At 43.8% G+C, this 25155-nt stretch overlaps 2 protein-coding genes across 2 annotated transcripts in view; one reads left to right on the top strand and one right to left on the bottom strand.

Annotated features, from left to right (window-relative positions):
* Positions 1-4722: 4722 nt before the first annotated feature.
* Positions 4723-17784, bottom strand: QTRT2 (queuine tRNA-ribosyltransferase accessory subunit 2). Its single transcript, XM_056488503.1, has 8 exons — positions 17514-17784; positions 16499-16554; positions 15156-15232; positions 12509-12718; positions 11377-11576; positions 8699-8850; positions 7093-7210; positions 4723-6050 (listed from the first exon to the last, which is right to left on the bottom strand). The coding sequence occupies exons 1-8, from the start codon at positions 17708-17710 to the stop codon at positions 5789-5791; spliced, it is 1272 nt and encodes a 423-aa protein (XP_056344478.1). The 5' UTR covers positions 17711-17784; the 3' UTR covers positions 4723-5788.
* A 63-nt stretch (positions 17785-17847) lies between these two features.
* CCDC191 (coiled-coil domain containing 191) overlaps positions 17848-25155 on the top strand; it is a 20830-nt gene continuing 13522 nt past the window's right edge. Inside the window, exons 1-6 of the mRNA XM_056488453.1 lie at positions 17848-17937; positions 19888-20029; positions 22272-22400; positions 22938-23116; positions 23626-23849; positions 24614-24767. Of these exons, the coding sequence (XP_056344428.1) occupies positions 17848-17937; positions 19888-20029; positions 22272-22400; positions 22938-23116; positions 23626-23849; positions 24614-24767 (918 nt within the window). The remainder of the gene's footprint in view (positions 17938-19887; positions 20030-22271; positions 22401-22937; positions 23117-23625; positions 23850-24613; positions 24768-25155) is intronic.

The following is a 25155-nucleotide window of genomic DNA, read 5'->3' as shown; positions in this document are numbered from 1 at the left end:
AATGTGAGGCGAAGAAAACCCCTGGGGCCAAAGAAGAAAATGAACATAATTAAAAATTAATTTCAGTGTAATGATTGAGGCATCTCAGTGAGACAAGCATTAGGCTGTTGTATCTTTGGTGATGTGGGGAAGACCTTTCTGCCTTCCTGCCCTGGGGAATCTTGTCAGTTTAATAAGTTTTATCACACAGCTGTGAGGATGGCAAATTGAACAGCCCAAATGAAGACCACTTTTCACTGGGCAGAAGCACAAATACTGAAGGAATCACATTTCTTTCTGCCATCCTGTGTCATGGCAGAAGGGCTGTGGTGCAGGTGGATTGCTCACCTTGCTGTACCTCAGCTGAGAGACAGCAGCACTTCATCTCTCTCTGAGGGTCAGGTCAAGAGACATGAGCAGATGGTTGATGCTGCAGGACTCCCTTGAATATTTGGGATGGCAATGGCTGTGGGCAGCAGGGGAGCCAGGTACCAGGGGTGAGTCCAGCACTGAGTACCCCTGTCAGCCTCAGCTCTGAAGGCTACCAGCATTATTCTGTGGCCTTTTGCCTTTTTGCAGCCATTGCTGAATTCCCAGAACCACAACAGAGAGCTTCTTCCTCCTCACAGTGTATGCAAAACAAGGGATGGAAAAAGTGCCAGTGGCTTCTGCAACTTACGTTGGCAGTGCTACCCATGGACATACTGCACAGCTCCCACTCCTTTTTTTTGCTGGCCTTGCCAAATCCTAATCATCCTGTTTGCCTGTGTTCCTTCCTCCCAGACGCTCCATCTCCTGTTCCCTTTCTTGAAGAGGCTGCATCTCTTTCAAGCCTTCGGCTGCCTGCCAGTCTGTTCTCTCTCATCCCAGTTCCCTCAGCTTTGTCTGAGGAAAGCATCTGGCTTTCCTAAGGGCTGGTTTCTTCAGCTGCTCTTCAGCACATAGTACTACTGAAGTTGACATTACTTTGTAGATGGTTGCATTCTGGCCCAGGAAGGGCAGTATAAAAAAGCTCAAGACAGATTTGTACTCTGCTGACTTCCTGCAAAATGCTGGCTGCATCAATACCTCCCCTGATTACCTCATCAAAAGGCAAACCAGATGTTCTCCTGTGGAAGGAGGGAGCAGTCAGCACAAAGCATTGCTACAAAGCCACCTTTGTGCCATGTGTTGCAAGACATCCACCAGCTCAGAAAGGAGCTAGCACATAGAGCAGGGATGGGTCCAGGAACTCTGGCAGAGGACCTTGGAACCACTCCTTTCTTTGTCAAAGTCTGTGCTGGGCTATTACATATAAGGTAGTATATAGTTTTTAGATCCTTGATCAGCAGCCTGCAAGTCAATCGACTCTGCACATACAGGCAGTAAGACACACCTTGTACTGCAGAGCCTCTGGCATGAGCCACTGTCCTTGCCTTTCCAAGAGCATTGGCCACTCCCTTGAGCCAGAAAATGTTTTACACAGTAGCAGAAGGATAGGAAAGACAGAAAGCTGGTTAACCCTCAGCTGTCAGGCTTATGCCCTTATTTATCATTCCTTTACCTCTGGTCCTCACTAAACAGATTCCTAGATTTTCAGGCTTCATAAATTTGAAATAATCCTGGTTAACCATGTAACCCCTTCTCATCCAAAACTGCTTACCAAAGAGCTCTGCAAGATGTTCAGACACATAAATAGCTGTGAACAGAGCAGGCTTTCTCCAAATACTTAGTAATGATGGGGAGTAAGCAAGGCCAGGAGGTGGAGGAGCTGTGTCAGAAGCATGACAGAGCATCCCACTGTATTGCACCTTCACCTGGCCAATGTAATTAAAACATACAGACAAGTGATGTAGATTTAACCAGGCAGTTCATCATCACCTCATTTTGAGGCAGGAAAGGTGTTGCTTTTCCAAGTCAATATGTTTACAGGGAGGGCACTGTGCCCTGACAGACACCATCCATGTTTGCATCATCAACAGGGAAGCAAGAACATTTTGCTGCAACATTTTGTCAGCACCAACTTTGCCAGTCTAGATCAAACTTCTCAAAGGGATTTAAATTCATTATTTTTGTCTGAAAAGTCCTGTCATGCCTATAGAATGTGGGTAAGAAAGGATGGTAGCATGTGTTTGAACATCTTTAATAGTCTGAAGGAGTGCTGCACTACCAGAAAAGAGATGAGGTCCCTAGCAAATTATATAGATCATTCCAGAGTACTACAAATAAAGCCATTAAACTGACCTGCACCATCATCTGTTTCATGCATGCCTTCCACATCACAGAGGAAACAGCTCTGAAATTACTGAAAGGTTTGAACACTTTATTGGAGCCCCTTGTCTGCCACCTCAGGTTATGAATCAAAAACCAACAGGGTTTGGAATGAAGAAAAAAAAGAAAAAGCGACTCAAGGCTTAAAAGCACCTCTGAAATACACCTGGAATTAATTTTTCTATGCATAAAAATCCCATGATCTGAAAACCCTCTGGACCTTTGAGATGCAGAAATAAACTGAACACCCTGCTGGAACATTACCAGTCTTGGGCAACTCCTGTGATTGTGCAGAGCCACAGAGGAGCAGACCTAGAAACTGTCAGACATGCATGGATGTACACTGTGTCTGTCTTGGACACAGTGTCCTAATGATTTATAGGATGGGGTGGATAAACAGCATGAGGGGGGCAGGAAATTACAAACCTGAAGGAAAGGAGAAAGCTTTTTTGTGATAAGCCAATTTGATTTTTTTTCCCTTAATACATTTCAAAGCATACCTTTGAAACTGCTAAAGAGTCTGCAGCACTAAAATAGCTCTGGAAGGAGGAAGTTACTGAGCAGAATACTGATGAAGTGGTCAGAAAGGCACAGGCCTTAACACGAGGCCCTGACAGTTATTCTCATCAGCGTGAAAGGTTTTTCTTTATTAAGAGGAAGATTACACTAAAAATTGCTAAGGAAAAGGTCTAATGTTTTGTAACACACCATCTCCTCTGTATTCTGCTCTGCTCTTTTATATTCTGCCCTTTGGGGATGGATGGCAGTCAAGGATGTTTTTGCAGTCTTCTGTGCTTAGTGAAGATAATTTAGCACACACATTTTTCCACTCCTTATCAATTTCAATTTTCACTTCACCATGGAAAGTTTAGCTTTCTTCATGCAGTTTTCATCCCCATATTAGGGCAACAATTCTGTTTTTGGAATAACTTAGACCTCTGCCTGGAAATAAATTTTAAAACTTTCTAAGTTAGCATAAAAAATGTTGCTGATTTTTTAGTGTGAACTAAGAGGACTGACATGTTGAGAAGTTGCATAAAAACAACACATTAAGATGGTTTCGGGGTTAGTGATGTTTGCAAGTGTGTTTGTTAAGATACTGAATCATGTAGCTGGACAAATTCTGCCTTTTATAAAATGGTTTACTTTGTGCAGCTATGGTACACACAAGCACACACATAAAAACTAAGCAGAGAACTGTAACAGGAAAACCTAATGGGTAGGACTGGGAAAAAATGTAACAGCAGTATGGAAGAAATGGAAAGCTGGAAAAAAAGAAGGGTTATTGAGGATATGATGTTATTGGCACTTAGCTTAGCAAGCCACTAAGATCCCAGTACAGCTACGTTTTTCTCCTGAGGGCATCCATGGTGGGAAATAAAGAAAAATTAATAAATCTGAATAATTCACAGAAGTGGGGCAGGACAGGGAGACTGACTGATCACAAGAAGCCCCCAAAAAGTGTAAAACAGCACATCCAAAACTAGCAGTAAGGTTACCGACCTAAGAAGTATGCAGAAATTGTGAGGAGCACAACCACCAGCACCCCTTGTCCTCTGTGTCATTACAGAGCATCCCTGACTGACCTGTTGGACACAACCATCACGGTGCCCCAGTGCTGGGCTGACTCAAGCATTTCAGGGATTCAGTACGTGGATACAAGAGTATCAGTGAATGAGAAGTTTCAAAACCTGCCCCTTCCCAAAATATTTTGCACAGGCACTGCAGAAACAAGCAATACAAAGTCCCATGCACCACCACTGCATTCCTCTTGAAAGAAGCATAAACCATTTTTGTTTCATTAGAATTCCTGCCCTTTAAGTTAAGCAGACTCACGCTGTATACCCAGGACACCATCTCCAAGTTTCCCAATGCTACGTCAATGCAATTTTAACAACCACAAAGTACCACTTGGAGTGAGCACAATAATTCTTTCATGTCATTTGTGTGGCTGAATCATTCTCTGTAATCTCTTTGAAGACACCAGTAGAGCAGTGTTTGCACCATTTCTTTAGGATCCTGTGGAACAGAAGTGTAGTTAGTACAACAGAGTGAATAAGGCTGGAATGGTAAAAAAGGACAATGAGAACCTTGTGTAGCTGCCCAAAGAGAAACTAAACAAGGAAACTAAAAACTCCTTATATTCTATGGTAAAGTCATTTTGATGGGAGGTATTAAAATCTTAAAGCATTGCAGAAATTGTGAAAACCAAACTACACATTAATCCTTAATAGTTTTAAGGCCATTAAGGGTAGTATTTTTTTCAAGCTAATTAAGGTAGTAGAGTTCTTATGGGGAGAGGGACAGGCAGCTTTCTTCAACACTTTTAAGTCTATTAGGACATTCTTTTGAAGCAAATTACTTGGAAATTTGCTCCATGACAAGATCCTACTCCTAGATAATGTCCTCCATCGGGCTGCTAGGTCAGGTGTTCAGGAGACATCTTGTTGAGTTCAAACTCTCTGGTACACCACCTCTGTCACACATTGAGGAGCCAGGGTAACAAATAATAAATTTATTTTATTGTTGCTTTGTAATATAAAATTATTAAATCCATGATTCCACAGTAAGGGGCAGTAAAAAAACCCATCTGAATAAGCGGAATGTAACATAACTAAGTCGTATTTTAAAACAAAGACCTGTCAAAACATTTTCTAAAAGTCCTTTCCTATGACACTTCCCTTCCACAGCTCCATCTCACAGTGACATTTGTTGAGCCTGCTCTGTGACCAATGCTAGGGTGGCTGGAAAGAATGGTAGTGACATTGTCACCATGCGCTAACACAGAAGTGAAATCTGGAAAAAGTGCACAGAGTTATAAAAAAAATCTCTAAAGCAGGACATGGATTAAACAAACACTTTCTTTCCTCTCTGGCTCTAATGTCACTGAATGGGACTCCTGAGGCAGGGGTGTTCAAGGTCAGGCTGAGGTGGCAGACTTCTTCCAGGCCCACAGAACATTCAGCACTGCAGGTGGCCTGAGAAAGGAGTACACACATATTCCCTTGTGCCACTGGACACAGCAGCACTTCCAGCCAGTTCTTTCCAAGGACACAGATGCTGGCAATGGCTGCAAGGACAGTGTGTTAGACTGAGGTGGGATTTCTCAACAAGGAGATACATGATGAGAGATTAGGACACCACTAGGTTTTTCTAGAAAAATAATTACTCTCAGGTATGGAACAAGAGTACCAAGCAGCTGCTGAGTCTCCAGGCAGCTGGATTAATTTTAAGTACATGCCCTGCTTTATCCTCAATCACAAGTTTCAACTACTCTGTCCTTGCACATGGGAAACCAACAGTGAGTATCTGAAAAACCTATCCATTCTGGTCTTACTGGTGACCTGTCCAGGCTCTGCAATACACCAAGCATGCACCAAGCCAATGAACCAAAAGAGACATTTGAACAAGATCATCCTTCCCCACCAGAAAGTGAGATCTTCAGGTGCCTCCTTCAGGTCTCTCCAAAAGGAAAAAAGGCATTTTACTACTAACAGCTCCAGGTGATAGTCCCACTGGATGAGGATGCAGCCTGCAGCCTCCTCTGTCCTCTCAGGGCTCAGTGTCTCAGCGCCGCATTGGCCGGGCCTTGCAGCGCCTGCCTGACGACAAGCTCCTTGAGCTGCTCCAGGCTACTGTCCCTCAAGGCATCCCGAATGGCACTGAAGAAACCAAAGTAGTGCTGCAAGTTGTGCATCATGAGCAGGACACCGGCCAGCAGCTCGTTGGTCACCAGGAGGTGATGGACATAGGCACGAGTGTGCCTCTGACAGCAGTAACAGCTGCATCCTTCCAGCACAGGACCAAAATCATCGTGGTATCTAAGGAAGAAGCAACATTGGTAACATCAGAGCTAAGACCCATCCAAGCAATAAACAGTACCCCTGTAACCACCTGGCCTTTTGTAGGGAACTGAGCCTTAAAGTCCTGAGGTCCTTAATCCAGACTTGCTGTCAACTCAGATCAGCACCACTGGCACAAAGAACTTCAGACATCAGAGATGGTTTGGGTTGGAAGAGACCTTAAAGATCCTGTAGTTCCCACAGCCTACCATGGTGTGGGACAATGGCTGCTGAAAGACCCAGGTCTCCTCATGCCAGAACTCACTTCAGAGCCAAAAGGCATACATTTAAGTAAGAAAAACTCTCACTACATCACAGCTAACAGCAGAGACAGGCTTCATCTGTGCCTTCCCTGGCAGAAAAGCTGCAGTGCAAGACAGCTATCATACAGTTTATGAAGGAGAAAGCCACCAAAACCACAAATTTACTAATTCCACTATTCACAAAATAGTATTCCACTCTACTGTGAGATGCACCATTTCACAGAGAGAGCAAAGCAACACAACTGTCTACTCAGACAGCCTGGAACAAAGTGACAAAGAGAGGGAAAGACACGAGGTAACAAAGGCCAAAGTTTTTGTGAAGCATCCAGAAATGGCAGAACTGCTCTGCAGTTGCCCAAACTGAGAGCAGAGGGTCTCCATAGTTTAAATAAAATTTAGCATCTCACAATGACCCAAGTTAGATGTGGAAGACCAAAATGATTCCCAGACCACCTTTGTGTGGTCTCTCAGCTGAGACATAATTATGAGCACAGAATGTCTGCTGGATAAATGATCAGAAAACCCCTGGCTCTAGGTCAGGCAAAAGACAGTACCTTCAGAGATAGGCTGCTGCCTGATAAAAAGCTAGAATACTTGTGTGACACTCTCCATTCAAAATCCAGAAGTACTCTCTTCAACAGCTTCATGTTTTATTAAGTCTCTTATCCAGCTGCTGACCAGATGCAAATAAACACAGAGGACAAAAGCACCATATTTAGTCATACAGCTGCAGGTACCCTCCTCACAAACTCACATACTTTTTATCCTTCAGAGATATCTCAAATGGTGTCATTTCTGGGTCAGCTTTGGAGACTTCCTCCTGGTCTTCTTGAGCACCATTCTTCTCCAGGTCCTGGGTCCCATTTTGTATTAAAACTGTTTAAATTAAAAAGACAACAGCCTTAGAACAGAGAGCAAGGGCAGAGCAAGGATAGCAACCTCAGAGCAGCTATTTCTGCTGCTTTCTTGCCAACTGGAAAATCCTGCCCCAAGTTTCCACCTTTCTTTTTGAAAGCAGATATTTTACTTTAATTGCTGCAGATTAGTTAACACAAATACACTTTTAGATGATCAAAACAGTAAGAGACAAGTGAAAACTAATGAACTAAAACTAATCAAAAGTTAAGAGATGAAACATCAGTGTAACTTTTTGCTGCTCTACTGAGCTGAATTCTTTATAAAATGTCAAAAGTATTTTGTCTGAACTGCATGCTGAATAGAATGCAATCACCTAAACAAATGGATTTTATTGAGATTTTGTTAAGAGTAGACAGGCAACTCATCTGCATTCAGTCATTCTACCTTCCATGCTGTGATCACTCAGGGATTTAGATGCCTCTTGTTTAAGAAAAAAAAAAAACCAACAAACCCTGGAATCAAAAGAGGCTGATAGCACTAACTCAGAACAGGTATGTTTCACATCTGCCTTTTCAGCATCTATCTGAAAAATAAAGAACCATCCCATGATTTTATAGGTCTGCATTTTTAAGTTTGTTCTTAAGGAGAAGGAGATGTATCTGGAAATATCAGTATTACTGTTTGCATAATCCATGCCTACCGTGTTTAAAACACACACAGGGCAAAACCACTGCCATTACCCAGTCTTATAATTAAAGCATATAGTAAGACAAGATAAAGAACAACAAACAAACAAAAGGGTTAAAAAAACAGCAGCAAGCACAAAAAACCAAGATGTTCTGTTCTATTCAGCTGGCTCTGAATTATCCAGGCATGAAAAGCCACTAGGCTCTATCCAAGAGAAAAAATGTAAAATGTTTCCCTGTATTAAAAATATTTAATAGGCCAAAACAAAACAGCTGCTTGAAACAGCATTTGATAGGTGCTTTAATGGATGATACACATTCCCATCTCACAGTGTAATGAGTTATGAACAGAGCATTTTGGTTTTCATATAAACCTATGAATGCAAGGACAGAGAGGAAAACTGCCCAGATAAATGGGAAACTTCTGACAGCTAGAAAAAAGAACTTCAAAAATATATTACTACAACAGACATACTAATTTAATTCTAGAGATCACTTAGTAGATCCAGCCTTCACTGTTAACAGTAACAGAAAATTTGCCAATGGTGTCAAACTAAAACCCTTCTATTCAGGAGGTTCTTAAGAAATATTTAATCATCATATTTTGGCTAATGAGACATTCAGAGGCCTCAAGTTTTACTCAACAGATTTCACACCAAAGCACCCTGCCTTCAAAAGCAACACATGGTAGTGGAATCCCAGTTTTTCTAGTGGTCACTGCACTTATTTCAGGAACAAAGCCCTCAAATAGAGATTCCTCCCAGGTATGCTCACCACAGTATAAAATGTAAAAACTGTTAACAACCATCAAGAAGCCTACCTGTTGCTTCAGGATCTGGATGGCAGTCGTAACTGAAAACCAAGGCACAGCCTCGTTCCGTCACTTGGAAGGGAAAGAAGCTCTCAAAAATGTCAACTCCCCTTTCAATGCACTCAAGCACCTCATCTGGTTTGCCTACACCATGAATGATTCTGTAGGAGACACACAGGAAGACAACTGTACAATATTCTGAGTTGAAGCAAGCAGGTACCTGAAGGAAGAGACCTCCAGGTCAAGTGCAGAACATGTAACTTATCTCTGCAACTGCATCACTCAGAATTCTGTATGCTTCCACTTGCCCACCTCCAACCTGCCCAGTACACAACAGGTTTTTCATTATTTGCCCCTTGGAAGAGAGCAATAATCCCTCATTTACTGCAGAAAAACCCTGTTCTGTTTGTCGTGTTTGAAGTGACTTGTATGTGATTTCTTTCACATACACATAAGTACAATTAGATTCATAACATCTGTGCCATAGAACAGATATTTTCCTTAATCATGTTTGTGCCCCAATGAACTACCAATTCCCAATTCCCAGACACATGGACCCTTTTACTTGTTAGCTGTTTAGAAGACAGTCTAAAAAGAGTCTCAACAGAGACAGCAGTAGATGGCTGGTCAAAATACACGTCCTTCAGGTGACAGACACATCCTCTACTGCACTTGGAAAACTGCCTGCAGGAGAACACACTAATGAAAAACATCACTAGAAAGAGAAAACCTCCTTGCTTTAGTCTTCCCTTTTCTTTACACTCTACCTGCTCAAATGATTTACCCAAAAATGTGAGCTGTAACATCTCCTGAGACATGGCACTAAGAGGCAGGAAGAGGCTGGCTGGATCAATAGTAATAGAGATCCTGCTGGCAGCCAAATTTAGTTGGCAGCTTCACCGAGGGTGGGTGAAGTGTAAGAGAGTAGAGCAGTGCCTGCTCTCCTGCAGGTGCATGGCTGGGCTAAAAGCTGTAGAAGTTAATGTAGGGTAATGAGCTAAACAGATAATTAGCAACATACACAGGGGCTGATAAATGAAGTCACAAGGTGCCATTTTTAGTTACTTTTCTAAGTACTCCAATTAAATTGATGAGCACAGAGTAAGGATAGGAGAAGTTTACAGCATGAGTGTTTTATGTTTCAGGTTCCCATGACAGGGAGAAAATTATATGTGAAAGTCAAAACAGTAGCTCTGCATATGTGATCAAAGCCTTGCTGAAACTCATCTCTGCACAGGTAAGGACAAACATTTGTTCTTGCCAGGGTTCCTATGCTATTAGAAAGGAAAACAAATTTTATCAAGAAACTTCAGCCCCTTTAGATACATGAAAGGACTCTTTATAAAGAGTACACTCATAAGATCACTTTATCATCACACAAAAAGCAGCCACTTCTTGAGTGAAGCACAGAAGGTGTTTGTCTTCTTGAGAATTTCATGCTGAGGTAGAACAGAGCTGAAAACAAAAAAAACTTCTCCAGCCAGAATGGCAAGGGTGATTCAGGAGCAAGGACTGCCTGAAATTCACTTGAGATACTTCCAAGACCCCCTGGGGGTAGCCAGCTCTCTTCATACCAGGAGGTCAGAAACACTTGTCTTAACAAGACAAGCAAACAATTTGATAGATGAGGCAGATGCATGGGTAGCCATTGAGGTTAGCTGAGCAGATTGGACTCTAATGCTCCCAGGGGATCTTTTAAGTAGCTCAACCAGACAGGATAGCAACAACACAGCAAGCCTCCTAATTGTCAGGAAAATTCAAACCCCAGGCACCACTAAGCAAGAACAAGCTGCAACACCACACACAGTGCTCTTGCATTTAATTTCCTTTTAAACACCATTAGGTCAGAGCAATGCTCTGCTAGCAGACGGAAGCAGGAACAATGGGGCCTCAGCCATTCTCTTCACGAACTGATGAAAAAGCAACCATATTATTTCTGAAGCAGTTGCTCTGGTAAGAGCAATCCAGCTCAAGCCAATAAAGAAACCCCTGCAATTCTGAACCACTAGCACATATTAGCACACAATTTCAAGAAGTCTTCAGTTACTGTTAGTCAGTTATAAGATCAAGCAAGCTGCCACTCCTGTCCAGTCCTTGGCATGGGTCTGAAGGGCACAACTGACAACTCAGATGCAATAAGCCCCAATTCTCTCTGTCCAAGAGAGAATACCACTGTTCTGGGCCAGCCTGTACCACCCCAGGAAGTACATAGGCTCAGTGCCTCAGATACTAGGACAGGGCTGGCTACCAAGACCCTGTAGCAAGCACTGGCTGGTTCTGCCAGCACCCTTCTCTGCCATCCACCAGTTCAGGCCAGAGAGAACTGGAAACATGACAGTATGACTGAGAAGAAGCCCCTGCAAAATATCTTGATAATAACATTCTTGTTCAAGCTGAACTTCAAATAAACCATGGCCTCCAAGACCAAATACAAGTAACCCTGATATATCCTACCTGTAACCCTTCCTGAAATCCACAGCATCAGCAAAGTCTGGTGCCAGTTACAGCTAAAAACTGAAACAAGTGTTGAAGACTGCAGCCTAACAATGGTAAAATTGATGTAGCCTGGCACACACAGAGCTGTGCAATACAGTGATTATTTCCTACACGGAAACTGCACAGAAGCCTGTAGATGTTCCTCATAATTGGACAGATGGATTTCTTGGGATGCTGCCCACACAACTTACCTTGGTTTATCCTCTGGCAGCTCTGCTGTGACAGAAGCTATCAGTTTCAACTTGGTCTCCTTGGCCATGGCACTTCCCTGGAAGCCATCTAGCAGAAAGCCACCCACAGGCCGCTTGGCAGTCTCCCTGGCTGATCTGAGCCTCTCTTCCAAGACATCTCCACCTTCAATTGCTCCAAACATTACACTTCCTTGTAGTTCCTGTCCCAGGAGGAAGCCACAAGTGTTAGAGCATGCTCTGCCAAAGACATGAAAGACATCTCACAGCCCAGATTTAACATGCCTGCTACTTAAGACCCACATTCCCAGGAACTTGCCAGAACCATGGGGTTTCATCTCATGTAAGACTATTCTCCACACAACACTGTGAAGTCCACGTGTAGGAAATGGGACTAGTAGAGACAAGATTCTGCTTCTTGCCTGCACACTAACTCACTGAATTTTGATGCCACTCTTCCCATTTCCCTATAGAAGGCAATAATGACACGCCATCTTTGTACATGGATTTTTATGGATGGGATCTTAGCAATAGATGTGTTAGTGCAAAATACAAAGGAGGAGCCACTATCCTTGCTGTCAGACACCAGATGTCCCAGGGAAGTCCCCTTCAGAAGATACAAACACCAGCTCCTGTCACCTGTTTTCACTTGTAGTGCAGACTCAGTGTATCTCCTTCCACAAAAAGGGAGAGAAGTTTCAAAGCTGCTTGAAGAAATAAAAATAGCACTGACTAATTCTATCAAATCCTCCCTCACTGGGAACTAAGGGGACTTCAGAGCAAAAAGATGGGTTTTCTCAATCTGAATAAGAAGATCCCACTCTGCCTATGCATCTAATATTAAGTGAAAGAAATGCATCACAACCCAAAAGCAGAAAAAAAAATCCCAAGCATAGTTCTCCTCAACTAGTAGGGATGAGGGGTAATCCTGGTGCAGAAGACAATTTTCTAAAGGAAAGAAGGAAAGAAAACTCATTATGCTACTGGTTATACCTCACTCTGGACTGTAAGCTGGACATTCTCTGATACACATGTGACTCAATTTCCTGCTAAATCACATCTGGGGCTGGTCCAGGATGCAGCACAGACCAAGAAGCTCTTGCAGTGATACAGCCCCAGTATCTTGGGCTCTTACCGGTGATTTTTCTTGCAGCTGAAGGCATATATCCAAGAAGGAAAGTGATCTATCCACAGACTTCTTGGCCCTTTTTCTGCCAGTTTCCCCAGAAATGGTGTCTCCATCAGAGAGGCACTGGAACCAGTCTGGCTGGATGGCCCGCTGGATGTCCATGAACTTGGAAGCTGTCATCTCCATGCGCCCTGAGCTTCCCCACAGGGAGACCATCTGTACAGAAGAACAGGGATCAACAGCAGTTGCAAAGGACAGCAGATCACAAAGGTGAAAGGAGAGAAGGAATTGATCTGGGGAAACATCAGATACTGGAATGATAGCTCATTAGGTAAGTTCCCCTTATCAGATAATCAGCTGCACTTGGCACAATGAATGAAAGAAGATAAATGACTGAACTGGAATTTCTAAGATACTCTTTGGTGAAACCATCCCACTCAACACTGACTTCTCCACACTTAAAAATCTGAGATAAAGCAGTTGGCCTCTCATCACACAAATTAGTGGCAGAATTGGGAAAAAAAAAAAAAAAAAAAGCTTGAATTCCCACCAAACTTGTTGTCAAGTAAGCAAAAGCTTGTAAAAAGCAGCAAAGGCTGCAATGGCAAATACAACTAGTTTTCTGTGCAAAATGCAAACCCAAGAAATGACTTCCTCTTCTGAGGACTTAACATATACAACGCACATGAATGTATATGCTTATATAAATCATACAGACTGGGAAGAATACAAAAGCTTGTTAAGCCCTCAATCTTAGAATTCCATGTTATTTTAGGTCCCAAATCCAGCAACTCTAGAAGATACTGAAATACCCAAACCAAGCCAATTTAAGGAATGGCATGTGCTCATTAGGATTTCACACACAATCTTCCCTGTCTCTTCACGTTTCCCATCCTGCAGCACACATGGACTGCATCTTCCATCATTACTCTGTGATACCCTCAAAAGAATTCAAAAGCACATGGATAGAGAGGTTATCTCACCTGAACACCTCCTGGCTAGCAGATATCACTATTCAATTCACTGAACATTCAGATTCATAAAATGTTCACATTTTAGCCTATTTTGCAGAATTAACCTGTGAGTGTAGCTTGGCTATTGCTTTGGTTGTATTATTGTTAGGCTTGTGAAACTGCTGCTACAAAACTCTGAAGGGGTGTTCAAGAAGGTTAAGTAAAGGGCTTGAGCCCTTTGGAAGTCAGCTCTTTTCATCTGCAATTCTGTTCATGCTTTTCTAAATGAGAAAGGGCTTTCAGCCATCAGAAGTAGCATACAGCTTGGAGTGTTATAGGCACTTTTTGCCTATTCTCCTAGCCTATGCCAGACAGGCAGATTAAGCAGTTCTCATATATAATTTGCAAATTGAATTTCATCAGCAGATGTAAAAAATATGAGCAGAAGCTTTTTTTTTTTGTTTCTGGTCTGGTCCCCACAAAGACCCAAAAGGATTGCACACAAGTATACCATGTGCCTGTTGTCATCCATTCATCCTGATTACTTCTGGCCTTATCAGCCAATTTCACCAAATTTGAATAAACCCAGAAGTCTTTAAAGCAATAAATTTTTTGCAAATTTCCAACTGAAAAAAGAGCAACTCTAAAAGAAGTTCCAAAATTTGTATCTATACAGAATAATTGAAACACAGCAACTTGTATGTTGTTCTGCAGCATGTTGTTCAGACAGTACCTGCTGCCTCTTATTGTGAGAGCATCAAGGAACAGCTGGTGAAGGCAGGCAGAGGAAAGTCAGAGTTGTCTGAGCCAAAGGGCAGAGTGTAATCACATCTAGTTACCTTCATTCTGTTCTCGAGAGGAAAAAAGCTGCTTTAATAAATAAAATAGCCAGGCAGCTTAGAGAGCTGAGCATTATCCTGTGATTATTTAAATCCAGCCAGTGCTAGGCTTCCTGGCATAGAGCCTTCTGCACCATTGCTTTCAAAATGCTTTCATAAGTATTTGTCAGCACAGATCCAGCTGCAGAAGGCCTTACAACAAGGTGACAAGTATCTTCACCAGCTTATTTAAAAAACCCCAAAAGATCTGAATCAAACTCCCAGCACCAAGTTTATATTGCTGCTCTCACCTCAAAGCTGTGAAACAGTGGGACAAGCTTCAGATAATTCCTTCCCTGCAGAGAGACAGGACTCAGCCTGGATCTCAGCAGCATGGAATATACACTGCCAGCTGCATGGCAGGAGTTACACCTCCATCACTCAGTGACCTCCCACCAAATGTGGCCATACCCAAAGAGGCCTCAGGACTGACTGTATCTGAGCAGGTGCCAGGAGCTCCTTCCCCTTTGAGGGCCTGTAGCAAGCTGTATGTAAATACACACAGGGGTTCAGATTTAGTGTTTGTCAGTGGCATAAGCATAAGCATGTACAGCAAATATGCCAAAACACAGGTATTTTTTTAACTGCCATTGAAACCACAACAGCATGGTAGTCCACAGCTCTCCTTTCTACCTGAATTGCCACTTAACTGTTCAAGGAACATGCTGCCAAGTAAGAATATGTACAGCTTTATTTTGTTGGAGGCATAAGCATGTAAATTACAATCCTCTTTGTTTGTGGTTGTCTGAGAGGAAGGGAGGACTGGCACATTTCTTTTGGGAACTTCAGGTGGACCCTTTCAAGTCTTTACAGTTACTGTACCTTGTTAGTGTTGTAGCCAGAGGGGCAGGGAGTGACTGGGTCATGAAGGGAGCAGTAGAGCACAGCATCTTGCAAACCTGAAAACAGAGAGACAGATCCAAAGCAGAGTTTCATGAACCAAAGCAAAGCTAATACAAAGATATGGCTTGCAGATCTGCAAAAGGGAACAGGGTATTGTCCCTCACACAAGCACATCCATTCTGACAAAAAAAATACTGTTCATCTACCTCTCAGCACCAAAGAAGGCAGACTTCTTCCCCAGCTTTACTAATTGCCTAGAAAAGAGTGCAGCAGCAGGACAGGCCATTGAATAACACCCTTTGCTTCTGCAGCCTGCATAGCTGCTTTAGGATTTATTTATGTTTTTTCTTGATTAATACTCCACCTAATAAAATTTTCCAGACCCAACAGCTGACTCACTTGACCAGTCAGATGATAACTGATACACTGGAAATACCTGACACTTGACACAATACAAACTAGCAACAATTCCAAGCCTAGAACTTTTAAGGAAGGACAAAGTAGAATCATAGAATAGTTTGGGCTGGAAGGGACCTTAGAGATCATGCCCCACAGGGAGGGACACCTTTCACTAGACCATGTCACTCAAAGCCCTGTTTAGCCTGGCCTTGAACATTTCCAGGGATGGGGCATCCACAACTTCTTTGGGCAACTCATTCAACTGGCTCACCACCCTCACAGAAAAGAACAGGAGAGTGAGAGAACCTATCAACTAGATAAATGAGAAATTTATCATCCCTGCCAGACTGGAGGTTTCAAATGTCAGAAAGCTAGAAAGTATGTCTCAGTGACAGACAGCCTTCCCTTCAGAGATAGTCAATGAAACTGGTAAAGCCTCCAGGAAGTTCCAGACAAAGACATTTTTCTATTTTTCTTGAAGGACTAAATTGCTCCAAACAGGTAAAGTTTATTGAAAGTTGGGTGCAAGCTTCCTTCAGAAAGCCAAATCATAATTTTTAAAATATATCATTAATTGCATGTCCCAAATTTTTATAGTGCTTTTTAAAAAAACTAGAACAAAACAAGCTTTGGCGACTTTTTTTTTTTTTTTTCTTGCAAAACGTACTATATTCCATACACAAAGAAATGTCTGTAAATCATAGAAATTACAGATACATCATCACTTTGTAGCCTGACTGAAGCATTTTTGGCCATACTAGTGACTACATACTATTTTAAGTCTTCCCTAGGGCCACTCTGAGTGAGGAAGTCCCTAAATGTGCAAAGCCTATATCTTTCTGCCTACTGTACTGCCTGAACATGTTCTAGTGGGATCCACCTGCATTATCTCTCATACATACAAGCAAATACTTGTACTTTACCCATAAATTTCGCAGCTCCTTCTTTATACTCTTCCAGGACGTCATGAATTTCTGCCCTGCAATCCAGACACAGGAACACATTAACTAAGCAGCCAACTGTCTAAAGAAATTTGTGGTTTCATAAATAAGGCTTTTTCCCCCCATACTTATGCATTGTCTGACACTGAACTGGTATTTGCCATTCAGCTGCCAGGCAGTGAAGCAGGGACAGATGGAATGAAATGCCACAGTCACAGAGCTCAAGAATCACAGCTCACAACCTGGGGCATTCAAATCTGCTGCAAAAAAGTACAGCTTTTACCTCCACTGACCAGGGACCACTGACCTGATGGAGAGCATGAAGCTAGACTGTGACTTTTTGGGGAGCACCACTAATGTGTTCACATAATTCAACAACTGCACAAGCCTTGATCTTTTTCCTTTCAGTTGTAACTTCACTAGTTTTGGGAGTAAGCTGCTGCTCCAGTTTTAACGTTACCTTGAATGTTTTCAGGTATGGGGTTATTACCTCTCTGAGCAACGGGGTCTAGTGTTTCACCACCCTCATTTCAAGAGATAGCCTCTTATAGTTTAAACCCATTACCTCTTGTCCTACTACAACAGGCTCTGTTAGAAATCCGTCCTATAATCCCCCTTTAGGTACTGGAAGGATGGTAAAAGGTCTCCCCAGTGCCTTCTTTTCTCCAGGCTGAACACCTCCAAACCTCTCTGCGGTTACAGGAATGATGCTCCAGCCCCCTGAGCATCTCTGTGGTGCTCCAAAGGACCTGGACACAAAGGCCCACATCTTTCTTATGCTGCGGGCTCCAGAGCTGGATGCAGCACTCTCGGTGGGGTGCCAGCAGAGGGCCAGCATCACCACCCCCGCCCTGCTGCCCACCTCAGGAAGATGCCTGTGAAGTCACCGCGATGGGTTTGGCCTAAACACGCTGAAAATCGCGCAGCCCTGCAGCTTCCTTCCCCCACCCTTCCTGCCTCGGAGGGGCAGCAGGCCCCGGCCCGGCGCGGTACTCACAGGGCGGGCAGGGCGACGTGCGCCACGCCGGGCACGCCGCGCACCTCCCGCAGCGTGTCGTGGGTGAGGTGCGGCGCCGCGCCGGTCCGCGTGTACAGCAGGCAGCCGGGCAGCGCCAGCGCGCCGGCCCCGCTGCGGCCCAGCCCCGCCAGCGAGCCCAGCCGCCCGCCGCCCGCGCCCAGCAGCTGCAGCCTCATCCTGGCCCCGCGGAGCCGCCGAGGGACGCGGGGAACACGGACGCGGGGAACAGAAGGCGGTCCCGCCCCGTCGCGGCCCGGCCCGCGCCGGCCGTCATCAGCGGGCGCCGGCGGGCAGGCCCCGCCCTGCCGTTGCCATGGCCGAGAGGGGCGGGCGGCGGGCGGGGGCTGCCATGGCCCTCAGGGGGCTGCGGCCGGGGCTCCGCCGCGGGCAGCGCCTCCCGCAGGTAACGGGGCGCGGCGGGGCAGCGCGGCCCGCTCGCCCTCAGCGGCTCGGGGTGCCGGGGCCGGGACGCTTCCCTGGCACCTCTTGGGATCGCGGGCACTTAGCGCGGCGGCGTTAGCAGCAGGGATCGGGTTTCCCCGGGATGTGCGGTTTGCCGGCGGGGGGGAAGTCCGCGCTGCGCTCGGATGAGCGGCGCATTGTGAAACTGGGGTTCAGGAAGAGGCGCGGGAGGTTGGAACGCTGTGGTTTTACTTAGTCTCTGCCGAAGTTTGGATCGGGTAGCGTGGAACAATGGGCCAAGGCGGAATAGCTTGCCCAGTGACATTCAGGATCAGGTTAGACGGGGCTCTGAGTAACCTGAGGTGGCTGAAAATCATAAAATCATTAAGGTTTGTAAAAGACTTCTAAGGTCATCGAGTCCAACCATTAATCCGGTACCATCATGTTCACCACTAAACCATTTACTCAAGTGCCACATCTGCAGGTTGTTTGAACACTTCCAGGGATGGTGACTCAGCGTCTTTCGTGGGCAGCCTCTTCCAATGCCTGGTCTCCCTTTCAGTGAAGAGATTTTTCCTAATATCCAATCTAAATATTCCATAACAAAACTTGAAGCTGTTCCTCCTTGTTCTGTCACTTGTTACCTGGGAGGAGAGACCGACACCCACCTGACTACATCCTACTTTCAGGTGGTTGTAGAATGATAAGTTCACTCCTGAGCCTCCATTTCTCCACACTAAACAGTCCCAGTTCCCTCAGCTGCTCCTCTAGACCCTTCAGCAGCTTTGACCATCTCTAAACACACACCTCAATGTCTTTCCTGAACTGAGGACCCAGAACTGGACACAGGACTCAAGGCAGCCTCACCAGTGCCAAGTGCAGAGGGACAATCACTGCCCTGGTCCTGCTGGCCACACTATTGCTGATACAGGCCAGGATGTCATTGCCCTTCTTGGCCACCTGGGCACACGCTGGCTCATGTTCAGCTGCTGTCAGCCAACACCCCTAGGTGCTTTTCTGCCAGGCAGCTTTCCAGCCACTCTCCCCAGTCTGTGGCGCTGCCTGGGGTTGTTGCGATGCAAATGTGGGATCTGGCACTTCACCTTGTTGAACTTCATGTAATTGGCCTCAGCCCATCAATTCAGCCTGTCCAGAGCCCTCTGCAGAGCCTTCCTGCCTTCAAGTAGAGCAACACTCCCATGGTCCCTTCCAGTTTGTTGCTATACATAAAAGTCAACACATAAAACTTGCTGTTGAGGAGTTCTGCACATTTTTTTACCAAGTAATACAGGGGATTTACCCCAAAGCACCTTCACCTACAACTACCTGACATCAAGGAAAATTAATTCTAGGGTAAGATTCCCTTTGTTTTGCTTCCCTGGGCACACCCATGCTCCCACCTTCAGCCTGCTTCTTGTCGCAGGTAGGAGTGTGTATCTGCTTTCTCAGGCAGCATCCTGGGCCTCTGGCAGCAGCACAGAGGGAAGAATTTCAGAAATCTGGACTGTCTGGGGCACAGGTGTTACTTGTGAAAACCCAGTGACATGTCAGGACCATTAACATTTCAGAGATATTAATACAGGACAGGAAGTCTCTCAGCTTGGCTATGACAAAAAGCTGATATCAAATTTCATGGGCCCTGGTTGCTGGGCTCTAGCTCAGCAAGTCTCCATCCAGCCTCCAGGGGCTGGGTGTTTCCATTCTCTGTGTTCTCCAGTCTCTCTGTTTGGCACTAATTGCCAAATGAATGTTTATTGCCTAATGACTTCTAAGTCCAGTTTATGCAACCAAACAGTTGTAGAAATGCATTTCAAAAGAAATCTATTCCTTATAACAGCCATGCTGTTTTGTGTTACGTTCCTAGAGGTGTTTGCTCTCTGAAGGAGAAATGTGGATGTAGGAAGTGTAAAAATGAATATCCTTAGAAATGTTTTTCTTTCTTTAATTTAAGAGAGTGGACCGAGCCTCTGAGTATGCTGTGTCTGAAGCTTTTTCCCTTCAAAAGTCAAGGTGTCCACAGAGGCCTTGGGGCCCTGTGACAAGTCTGGAAACTGCAGAACGCCTGCAAGTTCATCGTGAGGCCTGTGAGGAAGGTGAGGTAAAATTCTGCTTGCCACCAGATGCCTGAAATGAACTGTTCATGATCTAGCTTTGTGAGACCTGAACAGGCTCTTGCAAAGCTTGAGTTCACAAGAAACAGTTTATAGTAAGATGTCTTTCATTTGATGAAGAAAGGCATAAGAAGGATCAGTTGCTGGAATTCAAGGCAGATCTTAAATGGTGTACCTGAGAGCAGGATAAACTCTGTGTCTCCTGGAGATATCAGGTCAAGACAAGGATAAGAACTGCCCTTGAAGATACAGTATGGTCAAAACCAAGTTAGTGCGCTGTAGGGAACCAGGTGAAATTACCTGACATATTTCTGATAGCAGATTAGTTGTGGAAATGGACTTGCTCTGTAAATTTCACATATCTGTTAATAACAATGTGGTTTTGTTTTGATTCCCGTGCAAAATTTTCCTAACTAAATATTTCTTTTGTAAAGCTTGCGGCCAAAAGTGCTTGCTGCAGTTTGAAAGTAAAGCTGTGGATAGATTTAAAAACCAAAAAGGAAGGAAATTATCACCCATCAGTGCTAGAAATATGTCTGCAGTGTAAAAAGCTGATAGGAGACAGAATTTTAAAAAATTAGTTAACCATTATTTTAAGAATCAAAAGTCAGCATTACAGAACAAGATGATGACACATGCTCTTAAGAGCATCCACTTCAATCCAGGAAGTCAGCTTTTTCACTTGTAATCATCATGGGTTCAACTTGGAATACACTTACCTGCTTACAGTGCACGTCTGAATGCATTATACAGCCAATTGCTCCAAAGGAGCTGTCTTTGCTGTGGTGAAAAGCCTTGTATTTTCCTTTGGTGGAAAGGTTTCTTTTGCTTTCTTCATGTTTCTTTATTATTTCTTTCTTATTTTCATTTACCCTTCTCTGCTAGGATTTTCTTTTTTATAGCTACCAACCCCTCAAAATTGTTCCTAGCTCAACTGAAATTCTTTTACCTGGAATCTATTATTACAATACTTAATGGTAGTAGCCACACAAAGCCCACTTGTAAAGGAAGGTATTGATAAGAAAAGTGCCAGAAGACTTATACTCTAGTTAAGAGATCACCACAAATCCCAGTCAAAAAAGTAACCCTTCCCCAAGTGGCAAGTTGTTTTCTGGTCTTTCTATTATCTGATATATTTCCCTGTTCCTGATCTGGCTGTAAAGATTATGAAAGAGAATGAAAGAGATTTGAAGGACAACAAACTCACAGTTTTCAAAGAAAGTTTGAAAAAGGCTTTATTGCCTTAGAAATACCAGGAGCATCTTCACTTTGTGTTAGGAGCAGGTATTTGGAGCAGCTGCTTGTTCCTGTCCATTGGCTGTGTGTCTTACACTGTGTTACTGAGATCCTGGCTCTTTGTCCATCCTCACTGCACAGATGGCTGGGGATGGCTCTGCTCCTCGTAGGGCTGCTCCTGATGCCTTGCAGTTTACAGCCCCGTGTCCTGCTTCAGGAGCATCTTGGCCACCCATGCAGCAAGGCCAGCTGGCTTGTTGAGGCAGCAGACACATGACCTGACCTTGCTTTTGAGAAGAAATTTTGAAAAAGGAATTTTTTCATTTTTCCACAGAAGAACAGGGATGCGAACAGTCCATTGAAGGACTTCACACCCCGTTGTTCATTAGGCATTTGAGCTTACTGAGGAGTACCACATCCATCATGGGTGCATTCCTGTAGCTGCAGTCTTAACCCTGAGTCCCAGGTGAAGTTTTCCACCTGACAGATTTGTAATTAGACTCACCAGTTGTTTCTGTGGTACTTGCAAAAGGTTAACCTGTACACATGAAATAAAAGTTTGTTCAAACAGTTGTTCTTTTGAATTTAGCAGCCCTGGCTGCACACGTGGAAACCATCTTAAATGTCTGCAACATGTAAAGCATGTGAAAGCTATCTAAATTATGAACTACTTCATGTGAATTCCATCTCCTTGATAAATGCTAGAAAATAATCACAAGTGATCTAAATGCCTGCAGAATCATAGTAAAAATGGAGAAGAATTAATTTCTGATATACATGACAGGGAAAAGTTTGCCACCTTCTCTTTCTGTTCTTTTACAGATCAAGAAGATAAGAACAGAACGATTAGCTTTATTCCATTTTCTGTTGCAGATCAGGTTTCAGTCATCCTAGCATGTGATAAAACTATCCTAGACTATTAGTAGTTTACACTTAGCCATATAGTTTTTTAAGCAAGTGAAGTCATCACTCTCTTTCTTCATGGTAGCCCAGGAGCTGATCAGTAACTGGATGAAGTCCCAGCTGAAACTGGAGCTGAGCGATGGAGAAGAGGGAGTTGACACTGTCCTTCAGAAAGAGCCTTCTGCAGCCCCTTCGAAGTATGAGCACTTTGATGGTGAGAGCACTGCAAAGCAGGTCCTGGTTTCCTCACTGAGGCTGTGCTGGGGAAGGAGGTCAGGCCTTATGGTTTGTCAGACTGAAAGGTAACAGTTGTTTTGAGGCCAGGACAGTAGACTCAGTAGAAACAAGATAAAATGTGATGATTTTTGTTCCCCATATCTTACAGCATCTTGCTGTAGGGCTGCATAAAAGTGCCTCTAAACATACAATGTCTCCCTTTGTAAAAGAGAATTATTTATTTTTTTTGTGAACAGGTATTTTTGAGGCCTGTCAAATTTATACAGCCATTTGAGATGCTCAGAGGCAAGACAGTAAGAAATGGATGAAACATTGTTACTGCTCTAGCATGTTCAATGGAAGACTGATTAAGACTCTGGGGATAAACGGAGTGCAGTCAGTGTGTCCATGTTCATCAGAAATGCATTCAACAGTCTGGGGAAGTGATCCCTTTAATTGCATTAGGCTTTGTGATCTGAGACAGGGGTTTATTCATTTCACATTAGCCTGCGATAATCTGAATTTCTCATTGCAGACTTGTGCAGCTATTTGGAATGTGAAATGGAAAGTTCCTCTGTCCAGAAATACCTCCAGCATCTTTTGCAGAGTGAAGATGTGAACTGTGGGATAGCGAAACACTTTAGACTTGAAGAGATCAAGGAAAAAAAAAAACTTGCAGATCCACGAATAATCATGGAGCTCAGACACAAGCAGGTGAGCAGGCAAGGCAGCTCAGTTAAAAAGAGTAAGGTGGAGGATTATAGGATTAGAGTAAATGCTCAGTGATACCTCCCCAGTATTCCCTTAGGGTCTGCAATAATCTCTGACTTGGAAGCAACTACCCAAAGATATTCTTCCACAGTTCAGCTGAAACTTTAGTGCATTTCCATGTCCACATCTGCCATTCAGCAGTAGCTTGCACAGTCAGCTTTCACTAAAACTGTTAAAGTTTTTCCCCTTTTTCTGAAGACTGACAGGAAGAGCTGCCACTGCAGTCAGTTCTGAGTTTGCTCTTATTAAGGAATATTGATTTAATTTCACTTTTTTATGTGGAGTGTTTTGCTGGTCAAAAGCACAGTCTCTCCAATCAGTGCCTGTTATGGATAGGGTTTCTTGCTTAATGTGAAAGGTGGATTGTGACCCACCCTGGCAGTGTACAGTGAAATTCAAATTATTCAACCTTTGGTGTTTGCTTTGACTTTTGCCAATTTTCTCCTGCCCAGGTGAAAGAAAACCGTATGAGGCATCAGAAGGCTTTAGAGCTTCAGAGACAACAAGAGTCCCTGAAGAAAGCAGTTCTGTCTGAGGCCAGGCTCCAGGCACAGGAGGAGGACAGAAGGAAGGCCCTGCAGGCTAAGAAGGAGGAGGAAGAAATCCAGAGAGAAATAGTGAAGCTGCGAAAGGAAATGGCTGAGAAGAAGCACACCATGGCAAAAGTTTGGAGAATGTAAGGAAGGGTGTGGGAGGTGTGGAGAGATGGAAACCACTTATAAGGTCCATTTGTTAAATACAAGAGCAGTGGTGATCCCTAACAAAACAGCTGTTAGTAGCTTTGAACTCTCCCAAAACCTTTCAGTCCTCTGTTACCAACATCAGTGGCAGAGTTTTTAATGAGTGGGAAGGTGGGCTAAGAATAGTATTATCCTGCCCTCAGCCATATACAGTACAGTATGTGCACTGAATCACAAAGTAGCATTGTTTTTGCACCACTGAGCATTCTCTCCATCAACTCTGTGACTACATCCCACCTTGTTAGCACCTGTGGTTAGCACCACATGAAAGCCAGTACACAGAAAAAAATAAAATAAAAGAAGTCTGTATTGAAAGTCTAGGTCTTGCAATACTTTCCCTACTATGAGAGAATAAAGAGCATTCTTGGCTGAGAATTCTGCAGAGACATAATTTTTTTCTTCTGCTGAGCTTGAGCAGAGGTGTCACTTTTAGGGATCCCTGAGATCCTAATCCCAGTGCTTTAATGAAATATTTACTGAAATAATTTACCATTTTCTTCTGCCTTCTGTGTCTAGGAAATGCACCGGACTGTTTAATCTCTGGGACCCAAACCATTACAGAGGTGATTTTTAAGAGGACAAGTTAAAATAATCAGCAAATTTCTAAGCTGTAGAGGTGGCTCTCTTACAATTGGCCAAAAAGAGGTGGTGTTAGATTGTATATCATGATACTAGATCTGTGTGTTTGTTCACTTTTCAGGGAGGGGAAGAGACAAGAAAAAACTCAGAAGCCGTCAATGCAGGAGGTATCTGCTGTGTCACCACCCCTGATCCTGAAGAGAGAAGAGCAAGGAGAGGAGAAACAAAGAAAGGCTGAGGAGTTGCTGTGCAGGATTCACACCAGTAAGCAGAGAGTGAGCATCACCTTTCTTTATCTGAGACTGAGATACCTACCTGCCCTTGGCTACCATTTGCAAACCTGAAGTAAAAAGTCCTGGTTATGCAGAATGTTTTTGCTTTTTCAAAGACCTCCTGATACCAGGAAAGTAGGAAAGCAGGGCCAAAAGTGTTCTGTAATATTAGGAACAAGAAATCCTGAGGTGCCAACCCTACTGGGCCTGTGCCTCAAGTGTATTCAGTGGGACATTTCACGTAGAATTATGGGAAAGACATGGCTGTCAAGACAGATGAGACCATAAAGGCTTTTGCAATCAAGAAATAAGGAGATGTACAGAGGAGGAAGTGGAGTGAGATTTGTTTTCCCTCAAGGAAGGAAATAAAAGGGGAAAGTGGCAGAAAAAA

Source organism: Oenanthe melanoleuca, chromosome 1, assembly GCF_029582105.1.
Source record: "Oenanthe melanoleuca isolate GR-GAL-2019-014 chromosome 1, OMel1.0, whole genome shotgun sequence".
Classification (NCBI taxonomy): Eukaryota; Metazoa; Chordata; class Aves; order Passeriformes; family Muscicapidae; genus Oenanthe; species Oenanthe melanoleuca.
This window is presented reverse-complemented; position numbering and strand designations above follow the sequence as displayed.